Source organism: Columba livia, chromosome 1 (genome assembly GCF_036013475.1).
Source record: "Columba livia isolate bColLiv1 breed racing homer chromosome 1, bColLiv1.pat.W.v2, whole genome shotgun sequence".
In the NCBI taxonomy this organism is placed as follows: Eukaryota; Metazoa; Chordata; class Aves; order Columbiformes; family Columbidae; genus Columba; species Columba livia.
Window position 1 is genome coordinate 10,620,009 of NC_088602.1, and position 22,072 is coordinate 10,642,080.

The 22,072-nt window shown below is 41.2% G+C and overlaps 1 protein-coding gene across 4 annotated transcripts in view; it reads right to left on the minus strand.

Moving 5' to 3' along the window:
* The window catches only part of NOX4 (NADPH oxidase 4), a 107,981-nt gene extending 102,714 nt beyond the window's left edge, over window positions 1-5,267 (minus strand). The window contains exons 1-2 of one of the 4 annotated variants that reach the window (XM_065035531.1): window positions 5,089-5,267; window positions 4,300-4,395 (exon numbers count right to left, since the gene is read on the minus strand). In XM_065035531.1, coding sequence (XP_064891603.1) covers window positions 4,300-4,372 — 73 coding nt within the window. In that variant the 5' untranslated portion in view covers window positions 4,373-4,395; window positions 5,089-5,267. The remainder of the gene's footprint in view (window positions 1-4,299; window positions 4,396-5,088) is intronic. The other 3 variants (XM_065035359.1, XM_065035443.1, XM_065035617.1) reach the window with 3 other exon arrangements.
* Between the last annotated feature and the right edge of the window lie 16,805 nt (window positions 5,268-22,072).

Here is a 22,072-nt window from a genome sequence, read left to right on the forward strand (position 1 = left end):
CAAGAATGAGGCATAAAGAATACAAGAAGAGGTTTACTTGCTAATTCAAGGAGACTATCAAAATAAAGTCTGGTGGATTTACACCCTCAGTCTTCATTAGGGAATCCTGCAGATACATCTATATGTATAGCTTCCATAGCAACATTAATCTATTATTGTTGAATGTAATACCTTAAAGAGCAAATCACAAATAGCCTGGTTACAAGACAATTAAGCAGAAAAAAAAATACTCCATTAAGGAAAATACAGGGTCAAGATACACAGCTGCCTTCAGTACTTAGATGTCTGGGGGACACAGGCTACAGTGCAGTTACATAAGGATCAATTAAAGTAGAATTTGGCTTCAATTAGTAAAATGGCTATCATTACAATAAACTAATAAGGAGAGATATGCAAGTTACTGGAACATCTGGAATATTTTGCAAGCAGTGAATAAAGGTGACATAAATGTGATGCGCAGTACTGCAGGGGAGGCAGTAACAGTATAGATAAGAAAAAGTAAGGCAGCACTTTTCCTTTGCAGTCCCCTTTTCAGTTATTCAATCTTTTCCCAGAGCCCTTCTGAGAATGCATTTTCTCCACTTTGGTGTGAAACTCAGAAGCTTATCTCTTGCATTAACATCCATTTGACTACATTAGAGCTATTCCAGCAGGGACTAGAGAGGGAATAGCGAAAGAGAGGCCTTTTATGTGACAACAAATTGAGTCCAATGTTCTTTCTGTTCATGGGGAACTCAAGCAACAAGAAACAAGTATTTCATTTAATGCTTTTAAAAGCAATATCAGAGTTCTATAATAAGGTCAGTACTGACTTTAGGACTGAATTTGTTGGTCAGATGCAAGCAAACTTGTTGGAAAAAAACACAGCCAAGCACATCTCAAGGGAGGAATCTTGAAGTCTGCAAAGAAATTAATCAATTGGACAATTTATCTGACTGAGCAGACATGAAACCTCCAACAATGAAGGTTTTGGAGTCATGTCAAGTAATTTATGAATCTTCCTTTCTGTAATTCATTCCTACTACATCTTGTAGTATCTATTATGAACATGAAGATGAAAATAATCCTTTTCTCGTTGTCACACTCTTTTACAAGAAATCTGTGCCTGTTGGATGTTTCCCAGGCTTCTCTTCTTTAAGTAATCTAAGGCCAGAAGTTAACATTTATTAAATTATGAAAAATGGAAACTGTTTATCTAGATCACGTTCTTGAACCAGTGGGAACGAATGTATTCATGTGCCAAGACTACGATCTGCAGTGGTACAAGCAAATACGTATCTAAAAGGATGGTTCAGCAAGACAAAAGCAAAAAAAGAAAGGGGTTTACATCCACTAGGTTCTGGCTGAACTAACACTGCAGGAATCATATAATCAGAGAATTATTCCCTTTGGAAGGGACCTTGGGTTGTCTCTATTCCAACCTCCTGCTCTAAGCAGGTTCAACACCAAACTCAGACTATGTTTGCTCAGGACTTTACCCAATTAGTTTTTTAAAATCTCCAGGGATGGAGATTCCACGGTGAAGAGTTCATGGTCTCATCAACAGGACTCAAACTGAGCAAAGCAGTGACATTTTACACAACATAAATTTATCCACTAAATTTTGTTGCGCAGAATAGGGTGATTAACCTCCTCCTAGCACATCAGTGCCTTTGACTCTTTACACTTCCAGGACATCATGGTGCTCTTAGTGCTTTTTTACAGCATTTTTATAGAATTAAGGATCAGGAAAATTGTCATTGAAAGCCTGAGTGGGAGTTAGGTACTTAAATAATCTTAAAATCCTGTTCTAAGTATCTTGTTTAATGTCCTGGAGGATGAAATCAGCAAATAATAAAACTGAGCCTCCTTTTTCTGTAGAAGGCTGAAGGAAAGTGAACCACTGCAGTGACCACTGAAGGAAAAACTAACCTCATTCCTTCTCCTTCACGTCAGAAAGAAGAGACATGGCAAGAAAGCATGGCAGAGCTGAATATATTTAGGATATCCAGTCAAAGATTTCATTTCATATCACAATCTGATTTCTTGCAGCAATTCTTCTTGCTCTCCATTCTGTTACTTGGTAAACAATAAAATTACCTGTTGTAAATCTTTCAGTGCTTCAAGTGCAGAACTTTTTAAGGAGATTTGAGGCTATTGCAGCATACAAAGAGAGAACAAAACTCCTTAGGAGACCTCACTGAGAAACAGGAGAATTTTTTTTTTATTCAAAAAATGCTATTCCTTTTTTGCCATTTTTTGTCAACTGGCTGGAAAAGGGAAACGATTTTCATGAAAGAAGACACTATAAAGACAAAATAAAAATCAATGTGAGGACTTTTCGTCTAAACCTCAAAATTTTCCAACATGAAGAAACAGCACACAGAGGCACCCACGTATGGAACAGAGAGGAGACTGGTTATGATGGGCCATGAGGTGGCCTGTGGCTACACAAAACAATGTAAAAAGAAGAAGAGGAGCAAAAATCCCCATGGAAAATAACAGCAGCAGTAGTATGGATGTGCTTACTCCCTGTTTCCTCATGAGACTAAAATTGGGTTCTGTTTTCCCAACAATCTGTATGATTGACACACATACACAAATATACTGAAGAGAAGTGAGAAAGTTAACTTCGGCATCTAAGGATGATATTTAGACAAAGTGTAGACGAATGTTTTACAGTCTTTAATGCTTTCAAAATTTTTAAATTAGTTTCGGAGCTTTGACCAAAAGTATCTTTTGGACTTATCTCTTCACTTTCCTCCTCATTTTAGAAAATCTCTAAATTCCTTTGATATTCTTTCCCACGGTTGCAGACAGTTAGACAAACTCAAACACATGGCCTCCTGGTTCTCATCTCCTGACCAAGACAAAGAATCTGTTCCTTGAATCACCTCACAGGTTCTGAACACACATTATATTACTTTATATGTGCCTTTCATTTTGAAGAAAATCAAAGAAAGACCAGATGATGAGTTGGTACAAGGCAAGATGTGTCTTCTGAATTGAGAGGAACTTTGCTGATAGATACCATCTGACAGTCTGGCCCAACATGTTGACCCAAGAACATTTGCTTCATGAAAAACCCACTTGTTCTGCTAGGAACAAGTACAATTTTCAAATGGATGCACTGGGCTGCAAACCCATTAAAGATTATGGTAAAATTAAACCTGCTTTTATGCTTTTTCTGTCATGAAAGTCATCATCATGAAGGATTTAAGTATTTTCATTCCCTTCTTTTTTGCACTACCTTTTCTAAGATTTGCTTCTTGAATGCATCTGAATCAGCCATAAGAAGAAACAAAAAAAAAAAAAAAAAAGAGAAAATAATATCAGATCAACTTACTTTCAAGCAAGTTCACAAAAGCTTACGGAACTGGACAGTTAAGGCAATGATACCAACCATATGAAAAAATATATCCTGGATCTAACAAAGATAAAACCCCAAGGCTCTGCAACAAGTTAGAATGTGCATCATCTGTGCTTTATTCCCACGTCAGCTTTCCATTGAAAACTGTTTCTGAGTATGACAAAGCATCATGTTATTCGTTGACTTTTTCCTGGATTCTCAAATTCTGACCAGCCCTAGAGTGTTTTCCAGAAAACTGTTAACCCTTAATCTAGACCTTTGGCTAGAAGACATTTCAAACAACTGCAACTGTGTAGCTGTGGATAACTTCACAAGACAGACCCGTATCGCACTTGCACAAACCATCTTTTTTGGATTCTTCTGGTGGTGGTGGATGTCACCCTTGCTAAATCAAAACAGTAAAATCTTCATTAAAACATTCAGATTCCAAGAATTGGTTGTCAGAAAACAAAAACAAAAGTATATAGGCCACAAGGATTTACACAGAACACAGGATCTGTGAGGATGACAAAGACTGAAAAGCACTAAGACATGCCAAAATAATTTCTTCAGCAAATATGTATCACAATAACTGGATTAGAAAGGATTTGCCATTGAGAGCCCATGAGCTTGGCTAACATTTTGATGACAAACACTTGGGCTCCTGTCGCCGGTTGAGCATTTTTGTGTTCATGTGAGTCTGTCTGCAGCTGGGAACACCAGGAGGGGGGAGAGGAGCTGGAAGGATCACTGTCCCACACTTGACTGGCTCTTTTTCTTCTCAACACTATTCACTTTCTACTCCTAAATAACTGTCACCAGTATCTCAGTGATTTCCTACTTGATCTTTCCCCACTTTGCAGAGTTAACAGGCAGTTTGTGTCATCCAAGATTAGCAAATGCATTTTATCCCTCTCCCATCTCCCAGCATCCCAATTCCCAGGGCAAAAAGTAATGTCCGGGTCACTCACCCCTAACATCTGATGCAAATAATAATACTGCGGCCCTTGATAATAGAGCAGGAAGGTTTTCCAGAAGAACCATACATTGAGGGAGAGCCAGAACAACTAAAATGAAACAGAAACAAGAGATTGTAAGTGAAAGTTACATGTGCAAATTTTTCAGTGTTAACTTCATTCATAAAACCTGTATGCCTGTAGTTTCATAAACACATGTAAATGGCATGGGAAGGAATAACTCCTATGTGAGCAGTTTTCACTTTGACTGAACTTCACAAAACTTTAGTTTTGTGACTTAAGACTACTGAGAGCTGGCAAAACTCTCTGCATACAAAACGCTCAATCAAATCTTTAGTTAGATATTGCAGTTAAAGACTCAGAGAATCAAAACTAGCAACAAAGAGACAAAGGCAGGAAGAACTTGACCTCCACGAACTTCTCCCCCAAATTTTCCCAGAGAGGATCTAACAGAGAGCAGATACACGTACAAGGTGCGCCGAGTCCCAGCAGGACGCGGACCCGCATTGTCCCCGGGCCGTGGCACACGCGTGTACCGCACACCGGCACGGAGCACATCGGAGCACATCCTACCCACCGCACACCGACACCCTCAGCGGCGTCCTGCCCCGAGCACGGCGGGGACCCCCTGCACCGTGCGAACCGCCACGACCACCGGGGTCCTCGGTGTGTGTGTCCCCCCCGAGCCAGCCGCCACCCGGGCCGGCCCTGGCCGCCCACCAGCACCCCCACACCCACCTCCCAAGCCTTCCCCGCAGGACCCCCCCGGGGGCAGCCCCCTACCAGAAAGAGGTGTTTGCTCCCCTCATTGGCCAGCCAGCTCCTCCAGGACGGAGCCATGGTGCGGTACGCCTGCGGGGCAGTACTCGGGGGGGTGGCGGGGGGGAGACGGCCGGGCGAGCCCTCCTTTTCAGCTGGGCTGCGCCGGTCCTCCCCTCTCCCCACCCCTCACCCCCCGCCCTGTCTTCCGGCCGCCGGGGCGTTGCGCTTCGGCCCCGTCGCGCCGAGTTCAAGCCACCCCCCTCGGGTCCCAGCCACCCCCTGCGAGCTCCAGCCACCTTCGGGACTCCACCGCGGCCACCGGGCGCTGGCCCTTTGTCTGCCCGCGGGACTCCCCCGGGACCCGCAGCTGAGCCGGCCGGAGCAGCCGGGGGTGTTCGGCAGAGGCCACCCCCGAAGGGGCTTTGGGTCCCCAGCGCCTCTGTCGCAGAGCGATGTGGCCGGCTCCTCGCATGCCCCACACCTTGAAAAGCGCTTTTCCCCAAGGGAGAAACCCGTCCGTGGGGTTCCCTCTGCCCCAGCCTCCCCCCTCCCCACCGCTTTGAAATGTGATACGAAAAGCAGGAGGGAGCGGGGGAGCAGCCGTGCGTGCAAGTGTAGTGCAATTCGGGGGGAAACAAAGAGGCTGTCCAAGAAACTACTGTTGGCCTGTACGTGAGGTCCTCGAAAGCCGGGAAGGGCGAGATTGTGCCATTACGATGTTGGTTTTTCATCAGGTGGCCATGGGGGGCACTGGAAGAGGCAGGGTCCTGTGCCCGGCACAAAGCAACCAAGTATGCAGGCACAGTGGGTACGTAACCATACTGCAGCCATGATAAAGGTGCTATGGGCACCTCCACATGCAGTGTCTCCACTTTTTGTGGTGGTCTTCATATTTGCTTTGGGCTTGTGGTTTTTTTTTTTATTTTTTTGGGGACAGCAGAGTTTCACCAGATACTGATTTTTATATTAAGAAAAAGCTTAAAACCCCTTGTTGCTAGCAGCTTTTAAATACAACCCCCTCATGAGTCACCAGGGGTGCTTCCACTATAAACCAGGCGTTTTGGTGCACATGCCTGCTCCTTGAGATAGCAGCAATGACGGCTGGCAGCAAAGCAAGGCTGATTTTCCAGGAGATGCCAAGTCCAAGGAGCAGTGTTGAGAAGTCTCATCCAATCTAGCTTGACCTGGATGTCTTTCTCTTACAACTCGGAAAGTTGCCATTTTTTGTGTTCTTCATGAGCCACATACCAAGGGTTCAGAGAAAATTAGGCAGAAGCTAAGTACTATCTTTCTCCAGTTCCATATAAAGATGGGGGGAGTGCATGACCCATTATGTGGCCCTAAATGTAAAGAATTTGAGCAGGGCATGGCACCTGTGAAGCTCAGTGGGGGTATTTTTGCTGTGGCAGGAACCCTGTCTCAGAAAGATGCAAGATTTCGGCAGCTATATGAGGTGCCAGGTGAAGTTTTGGAACAGCAGGACAGAGGTTTGCAGATATTTTACATCATCGAATGACACTAAAAGGAGAACTAGTGAAAGGAAAAAATACATATTTTGAATTTAAAACTCTCCAGAACCATAGTTTGATGCCAAAGCAGCTCTAGCAGCAGAAGGAACAGTATAGTTTATTTATCTTTTTTGTTGTTTCCATTCATTTCCTCATTTCTGTTGGAATGTAAAGAGAAATGGAAGCTGGTTACAGAGAACCAGATGATGAAACTTCTCTAGACAAGCATGTCAAAGCTGGAATGACAGAAAATAAAACTTGTAGGGTATGTCATGCCTATTAATATGGGGCCTCAGCCAAAGCTGGAGCTGCAGCAAGCACAAACAAAACCAAAATAATTTGCCCATGCCATATGCTGTACTTCAAAATACCCTTAGAAATGTCTCTGAAAAATCAGCTTATGCAGGATTTGGCTGCCCACTCCCATGAAGCTGATGACTCATGCACTAGCAACTGTTCTTCACTGCCCACTTACCAAGCACTGTAATGCATGTGGAGTACATGACTCATGCTCCAGTCGACATCGGATCCTACATTATATCTAGGTACAGAGCAAGGAGTGTGTTTTTGTAGAAAACATCCCCTTTTTCTTTCTCCCTGTAAACTACCAAGGGTTTTGAATCAATATCCTAAGAAGAGGCTGGCAGAGACCAGTGCCGCACTAATACAATTGCATCCTTACTCCGCAGAAAAGGCTGAGTTTGCAGGCAGCTAAATTGTGTTTTCCCAGGGGTCTCTGGAAGTTTTCAGTCTTCCTTCTCTGTTTTAAACTATCCCAGACGTATGTGAACGGGTGTTTAAACTTCTTGGTAAGAGCACTCAGAAAGGGCCATAGGGGCTAGTTATAACCTGCATAATTAGACAGTTATACCATGACTCTCAAACATCATTTGAACACTAGCTCATCTCTTCTCTGCTTCCTGAACATCCATCCTCCAATATGACAATCTTTGTGCTTCGTCCTACCAGCTGGACAGATCACTGTCAAGGCAGGGAGTCCCTCTTAGAGACTGAGCACATACTTTCTGTGATGAGGTTGCTGCTACTCCATTGGCAAAGTCACCCTGACTGCACAATCACCTTCCAAGTCTACTTCCCATCGGTATCAGCTACACTCAAATGTACTCTCCCAGAATTTTTTCAGGTACCTTAGAACACTTTGCTTAGTGTTGTAGTTAATGTTACAGACATAGCTTCAAAGGTTTCTGGTGCCTAAGTTTTGCTTATATACCAGAGAATGATCCAAAGTCAAATCACCAACACTCCTAGATGTCTCCACCTCTCATCATATTGTGATCATCCTGCAAGTTCCCTCAGTGACTGCACATGTTGTGAAGACAACTCCATGTCCTTACAGTTTGGGGAGCAACCTGGGCACCTCGTCTTCTGTTCTGTTGCAATCTAGATTTAGGCAGACAGGTCCTTAAATTCCATGTGCATCCCTAAGGGAGTTGATCCAGTCTGCTTCTCGGAGTATTTACCCTTAACACAGAGCTTATGGAAGGAAAAGGAAATGTTGGCACCGATTTCATTACAGAGAATGTGAAAAGTGCAGTTGCTGCACAATAGCTGAGTGATTAGAGCACTTGCCCAACAGTGGGAGAGCTGGACCTTTCTCAAAGAACTGAGGCCATTGCATTCACATCCCAAGGAAGTTTCCTAACTGCTGCCCTTCACTGGGGTCAAGAGAAGAAGCAGTCTCCAAGTGAGCCACTGTGCAGCCAGGAATGCAAGAGAGAGAGGTCAAGGAAAATCAGAAATTGATGCTGGCCAAGTGGTAACAGCATGCATTGAAGGAAGGGGGAGGATCATCTAGGGAAAGGAGATTTGGGATGCTAGTTGATTTTTTGTTTCTATTGGAAGAAAAAAGGCAGAGCAAAATTCAATAGACAAAATGTTCAGGAAAAAAACTGCAATCACAGAAGAAACCAGAAACAGAAAGGTTTCTCCACACTGAACTTCTCGTATTTCTTAGAAACTTGCTCATTAAACTTAAGCTGCATGTTGTTTGCCTTTTTATCTATAACTCTAGCTTGTAGTCACAACATAAGGGTAAAATAGCAATCACAATGTATGTCAGTCTTAAGATCTGTGCCATGTGAGCAATATCCTGTGCTATGGCATATGGCTTTTACGGCATTACATGTTGTGTCATTTCTTTCCTTTTTTGAAACTGGATCTTTACATTTGCTGCATACCACAAGATCAGCTTGCTTTCTTTTAGGCTCCCTGATGGACTTGGAGGCCTCCCTAGGGTGAAATGCTTCTCCAGATTTGGGTGAGTGCCAAGTTTATTAATTTCAATGAAGCTGCAGTGATTAATGGTAATGCATTATTTACTGCTGCTGTAGTGTCTAGGTTCATTGGGCATGGCCCAAGCCCACACTTTACCTTACCAGAGAAGTAAAATTTATGCCCACTGATTTCAAATGAAAAGTCAGACAACAGATGGAGATCTGATCCTCAGTTCTTGTAGGCACAGCAAAATGGGCAGTGAGGTACGAATACAATGGTAGAATGAGCGAGCTGTGTTTTGCTTCCACTGAAAGTCTCACCTAAACCAAGCCATTCAGCCATTCAGCCCCTGCTACAAGTTCAAAAATATGACAGGAGATCCTACAGTATTTTATCCTCAAATAACCTCCTACACATTCTTGATTCAAACTGGAAAGATAACATGACAACTCCAACACACAGCAACATCATCCATCACGAAAGAATGCAAGCACATAACACACGGGGAAAATGTGTATAATAAATACAGCTGGAGTGCATTCCATGACAATTGGAGAGAAATGTCAACTATATTTATTTTTCCAAATGTTTGTAAGATTTTCTTGAACACTTATTACAGAATTGAACCATGTATCTATGGATAATTAACACGCAACATCGTCTACCTTTTAAAAGGTTTTAAGTCAAATCTACCTGCCATAGAATTTATGGGCCTTTCCTTGATTTTGCTATGAGTGGGATCCACGTCTGAGGATAGTACAAGGGTTAAAACATATCTTGCATTGATTTTGGAGATTAAAGGAACTATTATGTTCCCCAAAACTGGCATTCCAGAGATTCTCGAGCAATTATTTCTGTATTGGGCCAATCAACTGTTTGAGCTTGAGCAATTTAAAATTAAAAAAAAAAAAGTATTGCTAGCCTTGTTTTAAAACTTTTGAAGAAGAAAACAAACACAATCTACCAAGCTAAATGATCCCTTAATACATTATTCTTTGCTTTCTTTTCTTTGTGGATGCACTGTATTTTTAGACCAAACAGAACTAAAACCATTTTTGGGAGCACTGGTATTATGTATTTTGCAGAAGTGAATCTACCCTCAGAAATCCCTTTGCAGTTTTGTACAACTTACTATCAAGTCACATTTTTACCCTTTTCCTGGCTAACTGAATAGACTCTGCATTTTGTTCTTAGTTCTTCCCTCCAGTACAAGATTTCCAGAGTTGGAAGCATTTTAGGAGGTATTTAATCTTCCTTTCTAAAGAGGAAACCCCTTCACTTTATACAACAATCCAAAAACAGGCTCACTAATCTTGTAGGTAGGAGTACAAGTATCTTAATACATTACAGGATACTCCTCTGCTCATATGCCAAGTTACTGTGATTTCCAATTTAGCTACAGCACTGCACTGAAGATTATTAATGCTTCCAAACCATGAATAAAAGCTATTGAACAGAGCTGGTGTGGAAAAATGTTACTGAACAATCACACTAACACACTAGGACTGAATAACACTCCCTTGGGATATGCACTTAATAAAAAAGTGATATCCTTCAAAGAGAGGCCAGAGATTTAGTGGAAGCATTAATAACTGAGTCTTGGAACAAACCATGAAATAAGCAAAAACTGGGCATAAAATGCTTCATATGAGCACAGTCACTTGTCAGGTAGAAAGGGGGAGCTGGTTAAGAGTGTGCAGCAATAATTTAAGACAAGAAATAAACCATTCTTTTACGTCTCTGGTAGCTGCATCCCAAGGTGACATAGTTCGTGGTAACATTGTGCCAGGGCATCCTGATTTGGTGCCAGGATGCAAAGGTCAGTGCCAAATAACCTGCAGTATCCAAGTTTCTCAGGGGGCTCGTCAAGAACACATCAGTCCCAGTTAACTGAAAATTTTTAAACAATATTACTGTACAAACTACAGCTCTTATAGTTTACAGAGCACAGTTTACAGAAACTCTGAAAGTCTACAGTACAACGTCCAACAACATACTTATGCAAGCATCATAAATATCAACATTGAGTAAACACTCATAATTCTCCAATTCTTGGAAAACTTTTTTTCCTCATAAGAGTGGAGAGTTAAAAGCCTCAAGACTGCAGATCCGAGAGATTGGCACGTTCTTCTTCAGTAACTCTGCCAAACTGTTGTTTGCACTCTTACTACAAAGTTAGCGGAGCAGGAAGAAAATTGGAAAGGCAAGGGCAAAGGAGGGCACGAAGGTAATAAAGTAGCTCTGAGGACTAAAGCTGACTTTTATCCAAGATCAAAAAAAATAAAAAAGAAAAAAGAGAAAAATCAGGAAAGCACTTTAGAGACAGCAAGATAAGAAGTGAACAAATTTTGTTCAGATATCCAAGATACTAGAAATTCCCACCTAATTAAGAGTTCATTCTTTGTCTATTCAAATTGTCACACCTCAGAATCCTCTTTAAAAGGGTGCCTTGGCCAACTCTATTACTCTTATTTAGTCTAGGGTTACATTTGTCTTTGTAAACCTTGCTCAAATCACTCACGTAGATTATTTCTGTTGAAGTTCACTGCTGTCTCCACATTTGAGAAACAAATTCACATGGGAATGCAGAAAAGAGCTATTTGGATATTTCTCCCCTAATTACTCTGTCTCAAAAAGTTTGTCTTCTGAAAGATGCCTTTAGGCCGCCCTCAAGATGTGTCTTGCTGCCTGCACAGATAGGGAATATGAAGTGCAATACATGCTCTTGCTGCAGACATGAAATAAAAGGTTGTGACAGCACCAGAAAAAAAACAAAACACCACCACAAAAATACGTAAGCAATGACTGGAATCTGCCAGGCCGGTAGTAGAAACTTCAGGCAGAAAAGTTCACCATGCCATACAGCAGCACTGGCCAGGGAGTTGAAGAGTAATGCAAATATAGTGAAAGAGCAAGGTCTGCTTAGCTTGGAGAGAAGTGGTAGTATGGGATTCAGTTAGACAAAGCAACCATAGTTGGCAGTAAGAGAGTAAACACTAACAAGGGAAAGCACTCTACCACTCTTTAAATAAAGGTGAACACCAGTACGTGAATAAATGTTTATACCCTGTTCATGATTAAATTTAGCCAGGAAACTAGATGAGGTGCAGCAAAGTGCTGGAACAGCTTTCCAGTAAGAGCAGTGGGGAAAAAAAGAGAACTTGTTAAATGTTAGGGCTCTATTGTTTTATGAAAAGGACTGTATAATATGTTCCAGAGTAAGTGGAAGACTGTTAAATGATCCCGTTTCAGAAAATGTCTTCCAGTTTAAACATACTTTCCAGCGATCATTACTGTGACTGGGGGCTGCCACCCAAGAGTCCCAACACTCAAGCGCTGCCCTGATTTTACCACTCCTTCCTTCTTTAGTAGCAGGTTTTTTGTGTGTGTGTGTGTGTGTCAGAACTAAGCTGTTTCCAACATTTTCTTTTCAATTTCATATTTAGCATAATGTTTCACTCTCTTTTAATTAAAATCCTCTTGAACTTTTTTGAGGATGTGCCTGTTATTGTCACAAATACTGTGCCTTACTCCAGAATTCAGATATTTTTGCAGAAGTAATACTTAACGTTCTTACTTGGCAATTAACTGCACTGCAAATTTAACTCACATTCCCCTACTCATACAACTTAGAGACCCAATCTCACAATGTTAGAGGATCCCCACTCCCTGTTCAGTTTGATGAAGCCCAACGACATGTGGAACTTTCTGCGGATCATGTTGCATTTAGTGCTAAGACAAAGTAAATAGTATCAGGCAAGATAGTTTAGAGAAGAAAGATTGTGAACGTTATGGAGAAGATTATAGGGGATAGACTCGAATCCCCTATTTTATTCAATTAGGCTCTGATCCAGTAAAGGTCTTAGGCATGCATTTAACTTGAAAAAAAAAACAAGCACTGAGGTCCAGTCTGACTTTGCTTACAGCAAAGTAAAGGGATTTCTTTGCCTGCTGAAGACTTTCAGGATATATGTGTTTTGTTGAAGCAAAGGTTTGCACAGGAGTAAAGCAACATGGAAGTGCATGGACTTATGTCAGTTAGACTGGGAATAAAATATGGCTGATATTTCTCCTTGTTCTCCCCTCAGTATTCAGAGTAAGCAGAGCCAGTTTTATTGAGACAGCCATTCTGACAAACCTTCACACAAAATGCTGCTGGCTTGAGAACCTTCATTTTAAATGCACTTAAAGTTTAATAACACATTTAAGTGTTATCAAATATCTAGAGGATTTGCTTGCATGGATAGATGTGCTTGTAACCAGTGCTATGACTTTTTTTCAGACCATACCATTATTTTGCAAAGTATCTAGGTAGAAAGTTAGGACTTTAGTTATCTGAAACTATTCTGGGCTTTCTTACTAGACAGTCTTCTGGGAGAACCTGAGGGTGTCCTCACTGTATAATAGGGACATATTAGAGTTAATGCTTTTCTTTCCTCTGGAGCAGCAAGCATTACACAAAGCCCTGAAAATGAATGAAACACAGTTTCTGGTGAGGCTACTTAAACTGAACCAACTGAGAGCATCATGAAAGCTGGGTCTAAAGTTTGCATTCAACCAGTTCCACAACTCAGAAATAAATACCCTTGGATGGCAGTCACACCTCTCAGCTATGCAGTAAGTGAACGAATTCCACAACCATTTAGTATCCCCCTGACCGTGTTTTATGACAGCACCATTCTCTTTTTCCTTATTTATGTGGTGCCTCTGAAAAATTTGCCGCACTCACCTTTCTGTATTGCAGGTCCAAGATATGTTTGCCAAAGGCTTCCCCCTGTGAACAGTGCCACTGTGGATTATGTTAAGCCTCAGTGAAACTAAGGGTTGTAACCAAACTCACATCCATCATTTCTCTCATTTAAGAGAACCATAAGAAGAAGTCATTCAGGTCCCTCAATGAAAATGGTTGTTGAAAAGAAATATCCCCAGAAAAGAAGGACTTTACTACTCCAAAAGGCAAGTGTGCCAAAGCTGAGTTTATTACAGGGTAGAGTTTGCTATGTATTGATTTAAGAAGAGCAAAGTTTACATTTTCACGTGAAAGTATTGCAAAAACAAAAGAAATAAATGGAAGAAATAAAGGAGCTGCGGCACCTTGAATAAGAATGTCAAGATTTGTAGCTGATGAAAAAAGTATGGAGTGCATACAAAGATAATCTGTTTTGTTACGAGGACCCTTGCTAGGAAAATAGAAATGTACATTCTTAATGAACCGAGAGTTTTTGCAAATACTTATTCTATCAGGAAGTGCTTGGGTTCTTCATGGATATTTTCTTCAAACATTTTTTCTTTCTGCAAGTCTAGCTCAATTGATTAAAAAAAATAAAGGGATAGCATAGATAATAAAGACATGGTTTTTTCAATTCATGTAAATTCAAAATTAATTGTTCGGTAATTCCAATTTCCATCTCAGGGAAAGTATTAAGATATAACTAACTTGGGAAAAAAAAAAGCTTTTGTTCCCCCCACGTAAGAATTCTTCTATCCTTTCTCCTTTTTTGTTTAAAGTATTACGAACACTTTATAAACTAGAATAGATGAATAACATCTATTTTCATTTATGCTAGGCTTTTGGAATTACTTCAGTAATTCCTCCTTAGTTGGTAATTTGTTGCCTAAAAGCGGTTTCACTCTTTGAATGTTATTAAAAAGCAAAAGTTTTTTCTCTCACATACACAATTTGGAGCACATTAAATCGTTTAAATGATGAATGATATACCAAGTACTTTTGAGCAGATTTTTTGGATGTTCTTTTTATTGCCCTGTGCCCTTAGTGGAATTTAAGCTATCATCATCTACTTTGGAAGCCAAAAACTTGATTTGCAGTATCAACTAAGCATTTAACATTAATTAATTTTAAATAATTTAGAGCAGAAAGATTTATAAAGATGTTAAAGGTAAAGGTTAGTTAAGGTTAAAGGTCAGTAAACAGCATGACTTTTCAATAATTTAATACAAAGCAAATTTTGCTATTTGGTTAAGAGACACAAGGGGAAGGTGAAATACGCTTGCCAGGAATGAAATGCATTTACATTTTCCTGCCAGTAAAGGTAACCCACTGACATCAGAGACAAAAAGAAATAAACAAACAGGATATAGCCAATTCTCTGTGAAAATGAAAAACATTTTTCTGTAATTAAATTGCTTCCCAAAGGAAATAAATATTTCAGCTCAATGCCAGAGTCTTTCATCAGATAACATTCCCCAGTGTCTACAAGGAGATTGCTGGAACACTAAGGTACTGGCATTTTTAAGTACGTAAATCTCTAAGATTTTATTTGACAAGCATTAGTGCTTTTAATAGGAAACAGCTAGATCAGCATAAAATTATTTTTATTAGCTGGTTGCTGCTCACTTTCATTCTCAACATTTCTCTCCTTTCCTTGTTTTACTACACGTTGGTAAAGAAAAGCAGAGATGCATTCTCATCAGGTTTCTTTGCAAGTAGAGCTACCTGTCATCTAGACTGTCCTGGATACATCATCTTCTACCAAGACATTCTCTCTTGTGGGAAACTGAGGACTTCAGCTACCCATCTAAAATTTCCAGATATGCAGCAACTTGATCGATTTTTAATGATTGATCTCAGTAAAAGGTTTCACCTCTTTTTGGAAGTAGGTCTTTCATGAAGGGTTGTTTTTGGAAACAGATTATCAGTTTGCCCCAAGAAACAAAAATGTAGTCCATGTTGACAGTGGATCAAGTAAGAACATAATTGAATGAATCCCAGATCACTGGGGATGACCATTAGATCTGGAGTTTGTCAAGTGGCATCTGATGTTGAATCTTTGCATTTTGTCCTGAGTCCGAGGAGATTTAGACCATTATTTCCCTACCACCAGTTTCCTTGGTAGGCTGAAGTGTGGATATGCCACTGAAATGCTATCCAGTGCACTAAATTATGCAAAAATCAGGCAGTAAAATGGAAGAAGAGCACAAGTCACATCTTGACTCTGCCACAAGTGGAAAAGCACAAATAGAAGGTATAAATTTGCAGTTGCAGTCCAAGCTCCTAACACTGCTGCTGAGTAGCACATTAACAAACTAACACAACTTGTTGAAAACAGCTGCTCCTTAAATTAGTTCACCAGGTGCTTGCCACCTTCTTTTGTGTGACATGTCACACTATTACAGTAGAAACAGATGGATCCAGAAAATCAGATATTTGTATTAGTATTCATTGACTGTTGTAATTTGAGATACAGAATTTCACAGTATTTCTTCTGACATGCTGTGCTATGTTTCAAGAAGATGTGATAAATGTTAACAAGGCATTGTAATATGTAACCATGAAAATTAAAACCACGTTTATGTTTTTCCAAACAAAGATTTTTGTAATTTCCACTTTGGAACAAGTCTGGAAGACAGTTTTCATTTGTGAATCCTTCCCTTTCCCTTTCCCTTTCCCTTTCCCTTTCCCTTTCCCTTTCCCTTTCCCTTTCCCTTTCCCTTTCCCTTTCCCTTCCTTCCCTTTCCCTTTCCCTTTCCCTTTCCCTTCCCTTCCCTTCCCCTTCCCCTTCCCTTCCCCTTCCCCTTCCCTTCCTTTCCCCTTCCCCTTCCCTTCCCCTTCCCCTTCTCTTCCCCTTCCCTTCCCCTTCCCTTCCCTTCCCTTCCCTTCCCTTCCCTTCCCTTCCCTTCCCTTCCCTTCCCTTCCCTTCCCTTCCCTTCCCTTCCCTTCCCTTCCCTTCCCTTCCCTTCCCCTTCCCCTTCCCCTTCCCTTCCCCTTCCCCTTCCCCTTCCCTTCCTTTCCCCTTCCCCTTCCTTTCCCCTTCCCCTTCCCTTCCCCTTCCCCTTCCCTTCCCCTTCCCTTCCCCTTCCCTTCCCCTTCCCTTCCCCTTCCCTTCCCCTTCCCTTCTCCCTTCCCTTCCCCTTCCCTTCCCCTTCCCTTCCCCTTCCCTTCCCTTCCCTTCCCTTCCCTTCCCTTCCCTTCCCTTCCCTTCCCTTCCCTTCCCTTCCCTTCCCTTCCCTTCCCTTCCCTTCCCTTCCCTTCCCCTTCCCTTCCCCTTCCCTTCCCCTTCCCTTCCCCTTCCCTTCCCCTTCCCTTCCCCTTCCCTTCCCCTTCCCTTCCCTTCCCTTCCCTTCCCTTCCCTTCCCTTCCCTTCCCTTCCCTTCCCTTCCCTTCCCTTCCCTTCCCTTCCCTTCCCTTCCCTTCCCTTCCCTTCCCTTCCCTTCCCTCTAAAAAAACACAGTGTTGGGCAATAAAGCTTACACTATACTGGTAGTAGATTGTGTGCAAATGTAGCTAAGTTCCAAGTCTACTGCAGAATCCATGACTTCCAACCTGTGTTCTACTTCTGTGCCAAGTGCCTTTGCTTCATGTCTGTCTCCTTTCTGTTCTTCTCTGGTTTCTGCATAGGCTTCCTCATCCTGCAGCTGGAGGAAGATGGCACTAGAAGCAAACCACACACCCCTTCTCTCCTCTCTGTGGGATAACACACCCTAGAGCAGCACTGTTGAGCATTGGGGATGAGCAGTCTCAGAAGGTGAGGAAGGCAGAGGCTTGCAGAGCAAGGACAGTCCTGAATATGAAGAAAGTGGATGAGGAACAGGGAGTCCAGCAAGCTTCTGCAGCCCTTACCCTGAGATAAAGTTCTGAAGGAACATTTTTGTGTCCCAGCAAGTTTTGGCAGGGAAGGAAGAAAGGAAGGAGAAGGGGAACAGTGCCCGCAGCCAGAGTGACCTCAAAATCTATGCAACTGTTCCTAAGAGGTTTAGTAGGATTAGTAAATACATAGGTATATGTGTCTCTCAAAGGAGTTTGAACACTGTCATCTGTTGCACTATTTACCTCTTTAACTGAAAGCTGTAATTTCACTAGCTTGTTATCATCATCTGCAATGCACCTGTCAGCCAGGTGTTAGGTAAGATACACTGCAAAGGCAACAGTCACACCTGGACGGGCATGCCAAGCCCCTGGGTGGTCACCGCACCCCGCAAGACACAAAAATAGACATCACTCACTGAGCACTATTAATACAGGAGTGATACGACAATTCATCTCACCTTGGAGACAAACTTTTGCATCATATAGGTGTTGTTTGTACAGCCACAATCCTAAACTTCAATCCCTTTTAACCAAATTCTACAGTACTTGTGTCTGTGTATGTTTAAAGACAAATATATTTAATGAAAGTAACATCTTTTTGTTATAGCCACAACCAGTCATTGTGATGATAAATTGGAAAATGCGTCTTAAAGAGCCTGACAGCGTTTTATATTTGTATCCATTTCTTTTGTATTACACAGTCACAGAATCACAGAATGTCAGGGATTGCAAGGGATCTCAAAAGATCATCCAGTCCAATCCCCCTGCCGAAGCAGGAACACCCAGATGAGGCTACACAGGAACGTGTCTAGACAGGTTTTGAATGTCTCCAGAGAAGGAGACTCCACAATCCCCCTCGGCAGCTTGTTCCAGTGTTCTGTTACCCTCATCAAGAAGATTTTTCTTCTCATATTTAAGCAAAACCTCTCTACTGTTCCAGTTTGAACCCATTACCCCTTGTCCTACCATTGGTTGTCACTGAGAAGAGCCTGGCTCCATCCTCATGACACTCACCCTCTATATATTTCTAAACGTTAATAAGGTCACCCCTCAGTCTACTAAAGAGACTCAAACTAAAGAGCCCTAGCTCCCTCAGCCTTTCCTCATAAGGGAGATGCTCCACTCCCTTCATCATCTTTGTTGACCTACACTGGACTCTCTCCAGCAGTTCCCTGTCCTTCTGGAACTGAGGGGCCCAGAACTGGACACAATATTCCAGATGTGGTCTCACCAGGGCAGAACAGAGGAGAAGGAGAACTTCTCTCGACCTACTAACCACCCTCCTTCTAATACACCCCAGGATGCCATTGGTCTTCCTGGCCACAAGGGCACAGTGCTGGCTCATGGTCATCCTGCTGTCCACCAGGACCCTCAGGTCCCTTTCCCCTACACTGCTCAGTCTTTGTAAGCATAATTTTCAATTTTAAGTACCTAATAGGAACACTTTTTGCATCCATTTTCTTTTTTATCATTGCTGTAGCTATAAAAATATGTACAGTTTATCTTTCTAAATAAAGAACTGTCAGTGCTTTGGAATAAAGTTGTTCTCATCAAACAAAGAATCTGTACCTACCACAGAGAAACAGTCATTCTTGATGGGGAGTGCTTTGATTGTTTACCTGTTGTTCCATATAATTCTAAGTGATAGAATTCACGACTGCTTTTGAATGCGAAGGTAGCATTTGAATTTAGCTTTCCCATTGAGCTTTATTTTTTGTCTTTGCTGTAGAAATGAAGAACTTGTATTTGGAATCCCTGTTGTTCAAAGAAAGTAAATAACCATGTATTTTGAGGAACTGTGCTTGTTCCCGCAACCTTCTTTCTACAGGAACAAAGGCAGCAAGAATGACTGATTTGTGCAGAATCATGAAAATTAAAACAAACAAACAAACACACTATCAAAAAAAAACAAAAACCCACACCAAACACTTGGAGATTTGCAACACTGTTCCGCTTTAGTTCACACAACTTGTATAGCACATGTACTTTCTGAAAGCAAGAATAATTGACATAATATTGGTGTTATATAACATTTCTAATCACAACTTCCATCACTTGCATTATTTTAAGCTAGCCTAGGTAGTGATGTTCCAAAGAAGTGTCAGATGCATACTGAACTGTGACCACTGCAATTCTAATTTAGCTGGACATTTCTCACGCTTTGATTATCAAAATATATAAATGAAGGAAACCTAGGGGAGTCATAAGCTGGTGAATGAGTGCCTTTAATGTGCCGTATAAAAAAATAAAGGAAACCAAAACCATTTTGTAATATAACTTTTAAATCTGTTTGTTATTTAACCTGTTTGTTACATTAAAAATTGTCTTCCTGTTATTTCAATGAACTAAAATGGAGCAATTCTGAACACTACAATAAACTTCCTAAAAATATCAGTTCCTTGGGGTAACCTAGCCTGGGGGCTGGAAAGTTTGCTTTTGCATTGGTTTCATTCCAGAGATAATAAAGCTAACATGATACGGAGAAGGTCTGGCAATATTGTATCTAAAAAGGCATCATGGGTTTACACCAAGATTCAAATGTTTACGTTTAAAAAACACACTGTAAATAAACATCTTCAATGAGTGAATACATGAGGAGAATGACAGAAGTGGTTTTTATATATCTAGGTAACCACTCATGTTAAGAACATCACCGCCACTGGCTAACATCATCCTTGACTGTGACTTTTCATCTTTTCCAAAGATGGGACAGACACAAGAAGATGGAGTGAAGTCAAGGCAATTAATATCAAGGATATTAATAACTATAAGAGGTGGTACAAGCCCCCCAGAGTGGCCAAGTTTTTTTTGTAAGCATGATACTGATGAATTTGAAGGAGGTCAATGAAGTGGTTTTCAAGAGTTTTACAGCAAGCTGCCTTTAGCAAGAAAGGCAAAATGGGAAAAATCCCAGATTATGTTTGCTGATTAATTTCGTAAATGGACCAGAAAAGTCAACAGTACTGGCTGACTAAGGTTGGTGGTTAACATTGTGATAGCAAGTGAGAGCTAACAACCACCAAGGTGCTTCATAGCCTAAGCATTTTATGTTTGATGTGGAGCGACTGGTAGAATTAAAGAGCAATTTTCCCAATGAAGAAGGTCAGTTCACAAATTAGTGTCAAAACCTTCAGTACAGGTGTCAGGGACAAGCTGCAGTATCTTCACATGCTGCATCTAAAGGGACATCAGCGGTAGATCCCTAATCTTTCAATGTTACGCTGGGAAGTATGACTGTTTTTACTATTCCTGAAGTGATCAGAGCCATGGAAACATAGATAAACAGGCAGTTGAGAAGTTTTTTTTCTATGAGATTAATACTCTGGTTCTTTATCTTACTAATTTATCAGTCAAAGACAAAATAAACCACGACTTTGACTAAAAGAGAAAATTATTTAAAAAAAAACAATGAAAAAACAACCTCAATCTCTGCTTTTAGAGTCAGAGGCATAGACGTCAAAGACTTTGGAGCAGTGACTGGAAACCAGGTTGCTGTATTTTACCCCTCTGCTCACAGAAGTGTCTTCTACCATATAGAATCCTACAATGAATTTGTGTGTAGAAGAGCAGAGTGTCATACCATCATCAGAGGGAAGAATTTGCCTCCAGCCCAGACCTGCGTGACAGCCTGATGGTTGACGTGCCCTCCCTGAAGCCAAGGAGTACACTCATCATTAATCTTCCTGCATCTTGCCCATATGCTCTCACTATCAAGGTACTGAATGAAAACAGATATCAACTTACTCTGTAAGAAGAAAAAAATCCAGTAGCATTTAACAAAGTTCCCAGTTTGTCAAGAGTTCTGAGAAGACCTACCAACTGTAGCCCAACTGTAATGAAAATTTTCAGATGAGAACAGGACTTGGGTGAGAGCATGTAATGGGTAGCTTGATAGCTGCTGATAGCAAGAGATGCCTAGGCCTGGGTAGAAGCACAACCTTTAAGACACTTGAGAATGACCAGTGTTAAAATGATGCATCCAAAATATCATGAAGTAGTGTCTGAGCTCAGATAAAAAGGGGATTCATCTTACTGTGCAGGGAAGGAGTCAGGAACCGTGGTAACTGAGGCCATGTGAATACCTTTGGCATCCAGAACCATAACCACAAAGACTGAGCAAACTGATAGATACAGTACCAACAAAATTAGTGGTTTGGGGACAGCTCCAGGGAACAGACATTTGTGTTACAAGGTCCAGAAAGACTTCAGAAACCTCACAAGGTTGTAGAGAGTCAGAAAAATACGGTGGCAGACTGACTAGTTAAGAGAGTTAAAAAGGGGGGAAAAAAGAAGAAAAATTCCTGTCTCTCAGGAAAAAACCCAAGCAACGAAAAAACCCACACAAAACAACAACAAAAAAACCCCCAAAAAACAACAACAAAACTGACCATGCCATCCTTTTACATTAACCCAGACCTGCCATAGGACAAGATGTGCTAATCAGACTGCTTCTCTTGTCTTCAGAAGACTGTCTCCCTACTCTTAATAAATCTTGTTCTTTGTTAGTTTGTTTTCATAAATCCTTTGATGGAAAAAGCTCAGCAAGTGAAGCATCTTGCCATTCAGAATATTTTTTTTTATTTCTTTATTTCTTTTTTCTTATCCTTTTCATCTAGTGTTTGGCCTCACACTTGTCTGCATTGTATGGTACACAGTATATTCTGTTTCCTTGGGAGCTTTTTTATTGTGCGCATTACTGCAGAAAACAAACACCTCT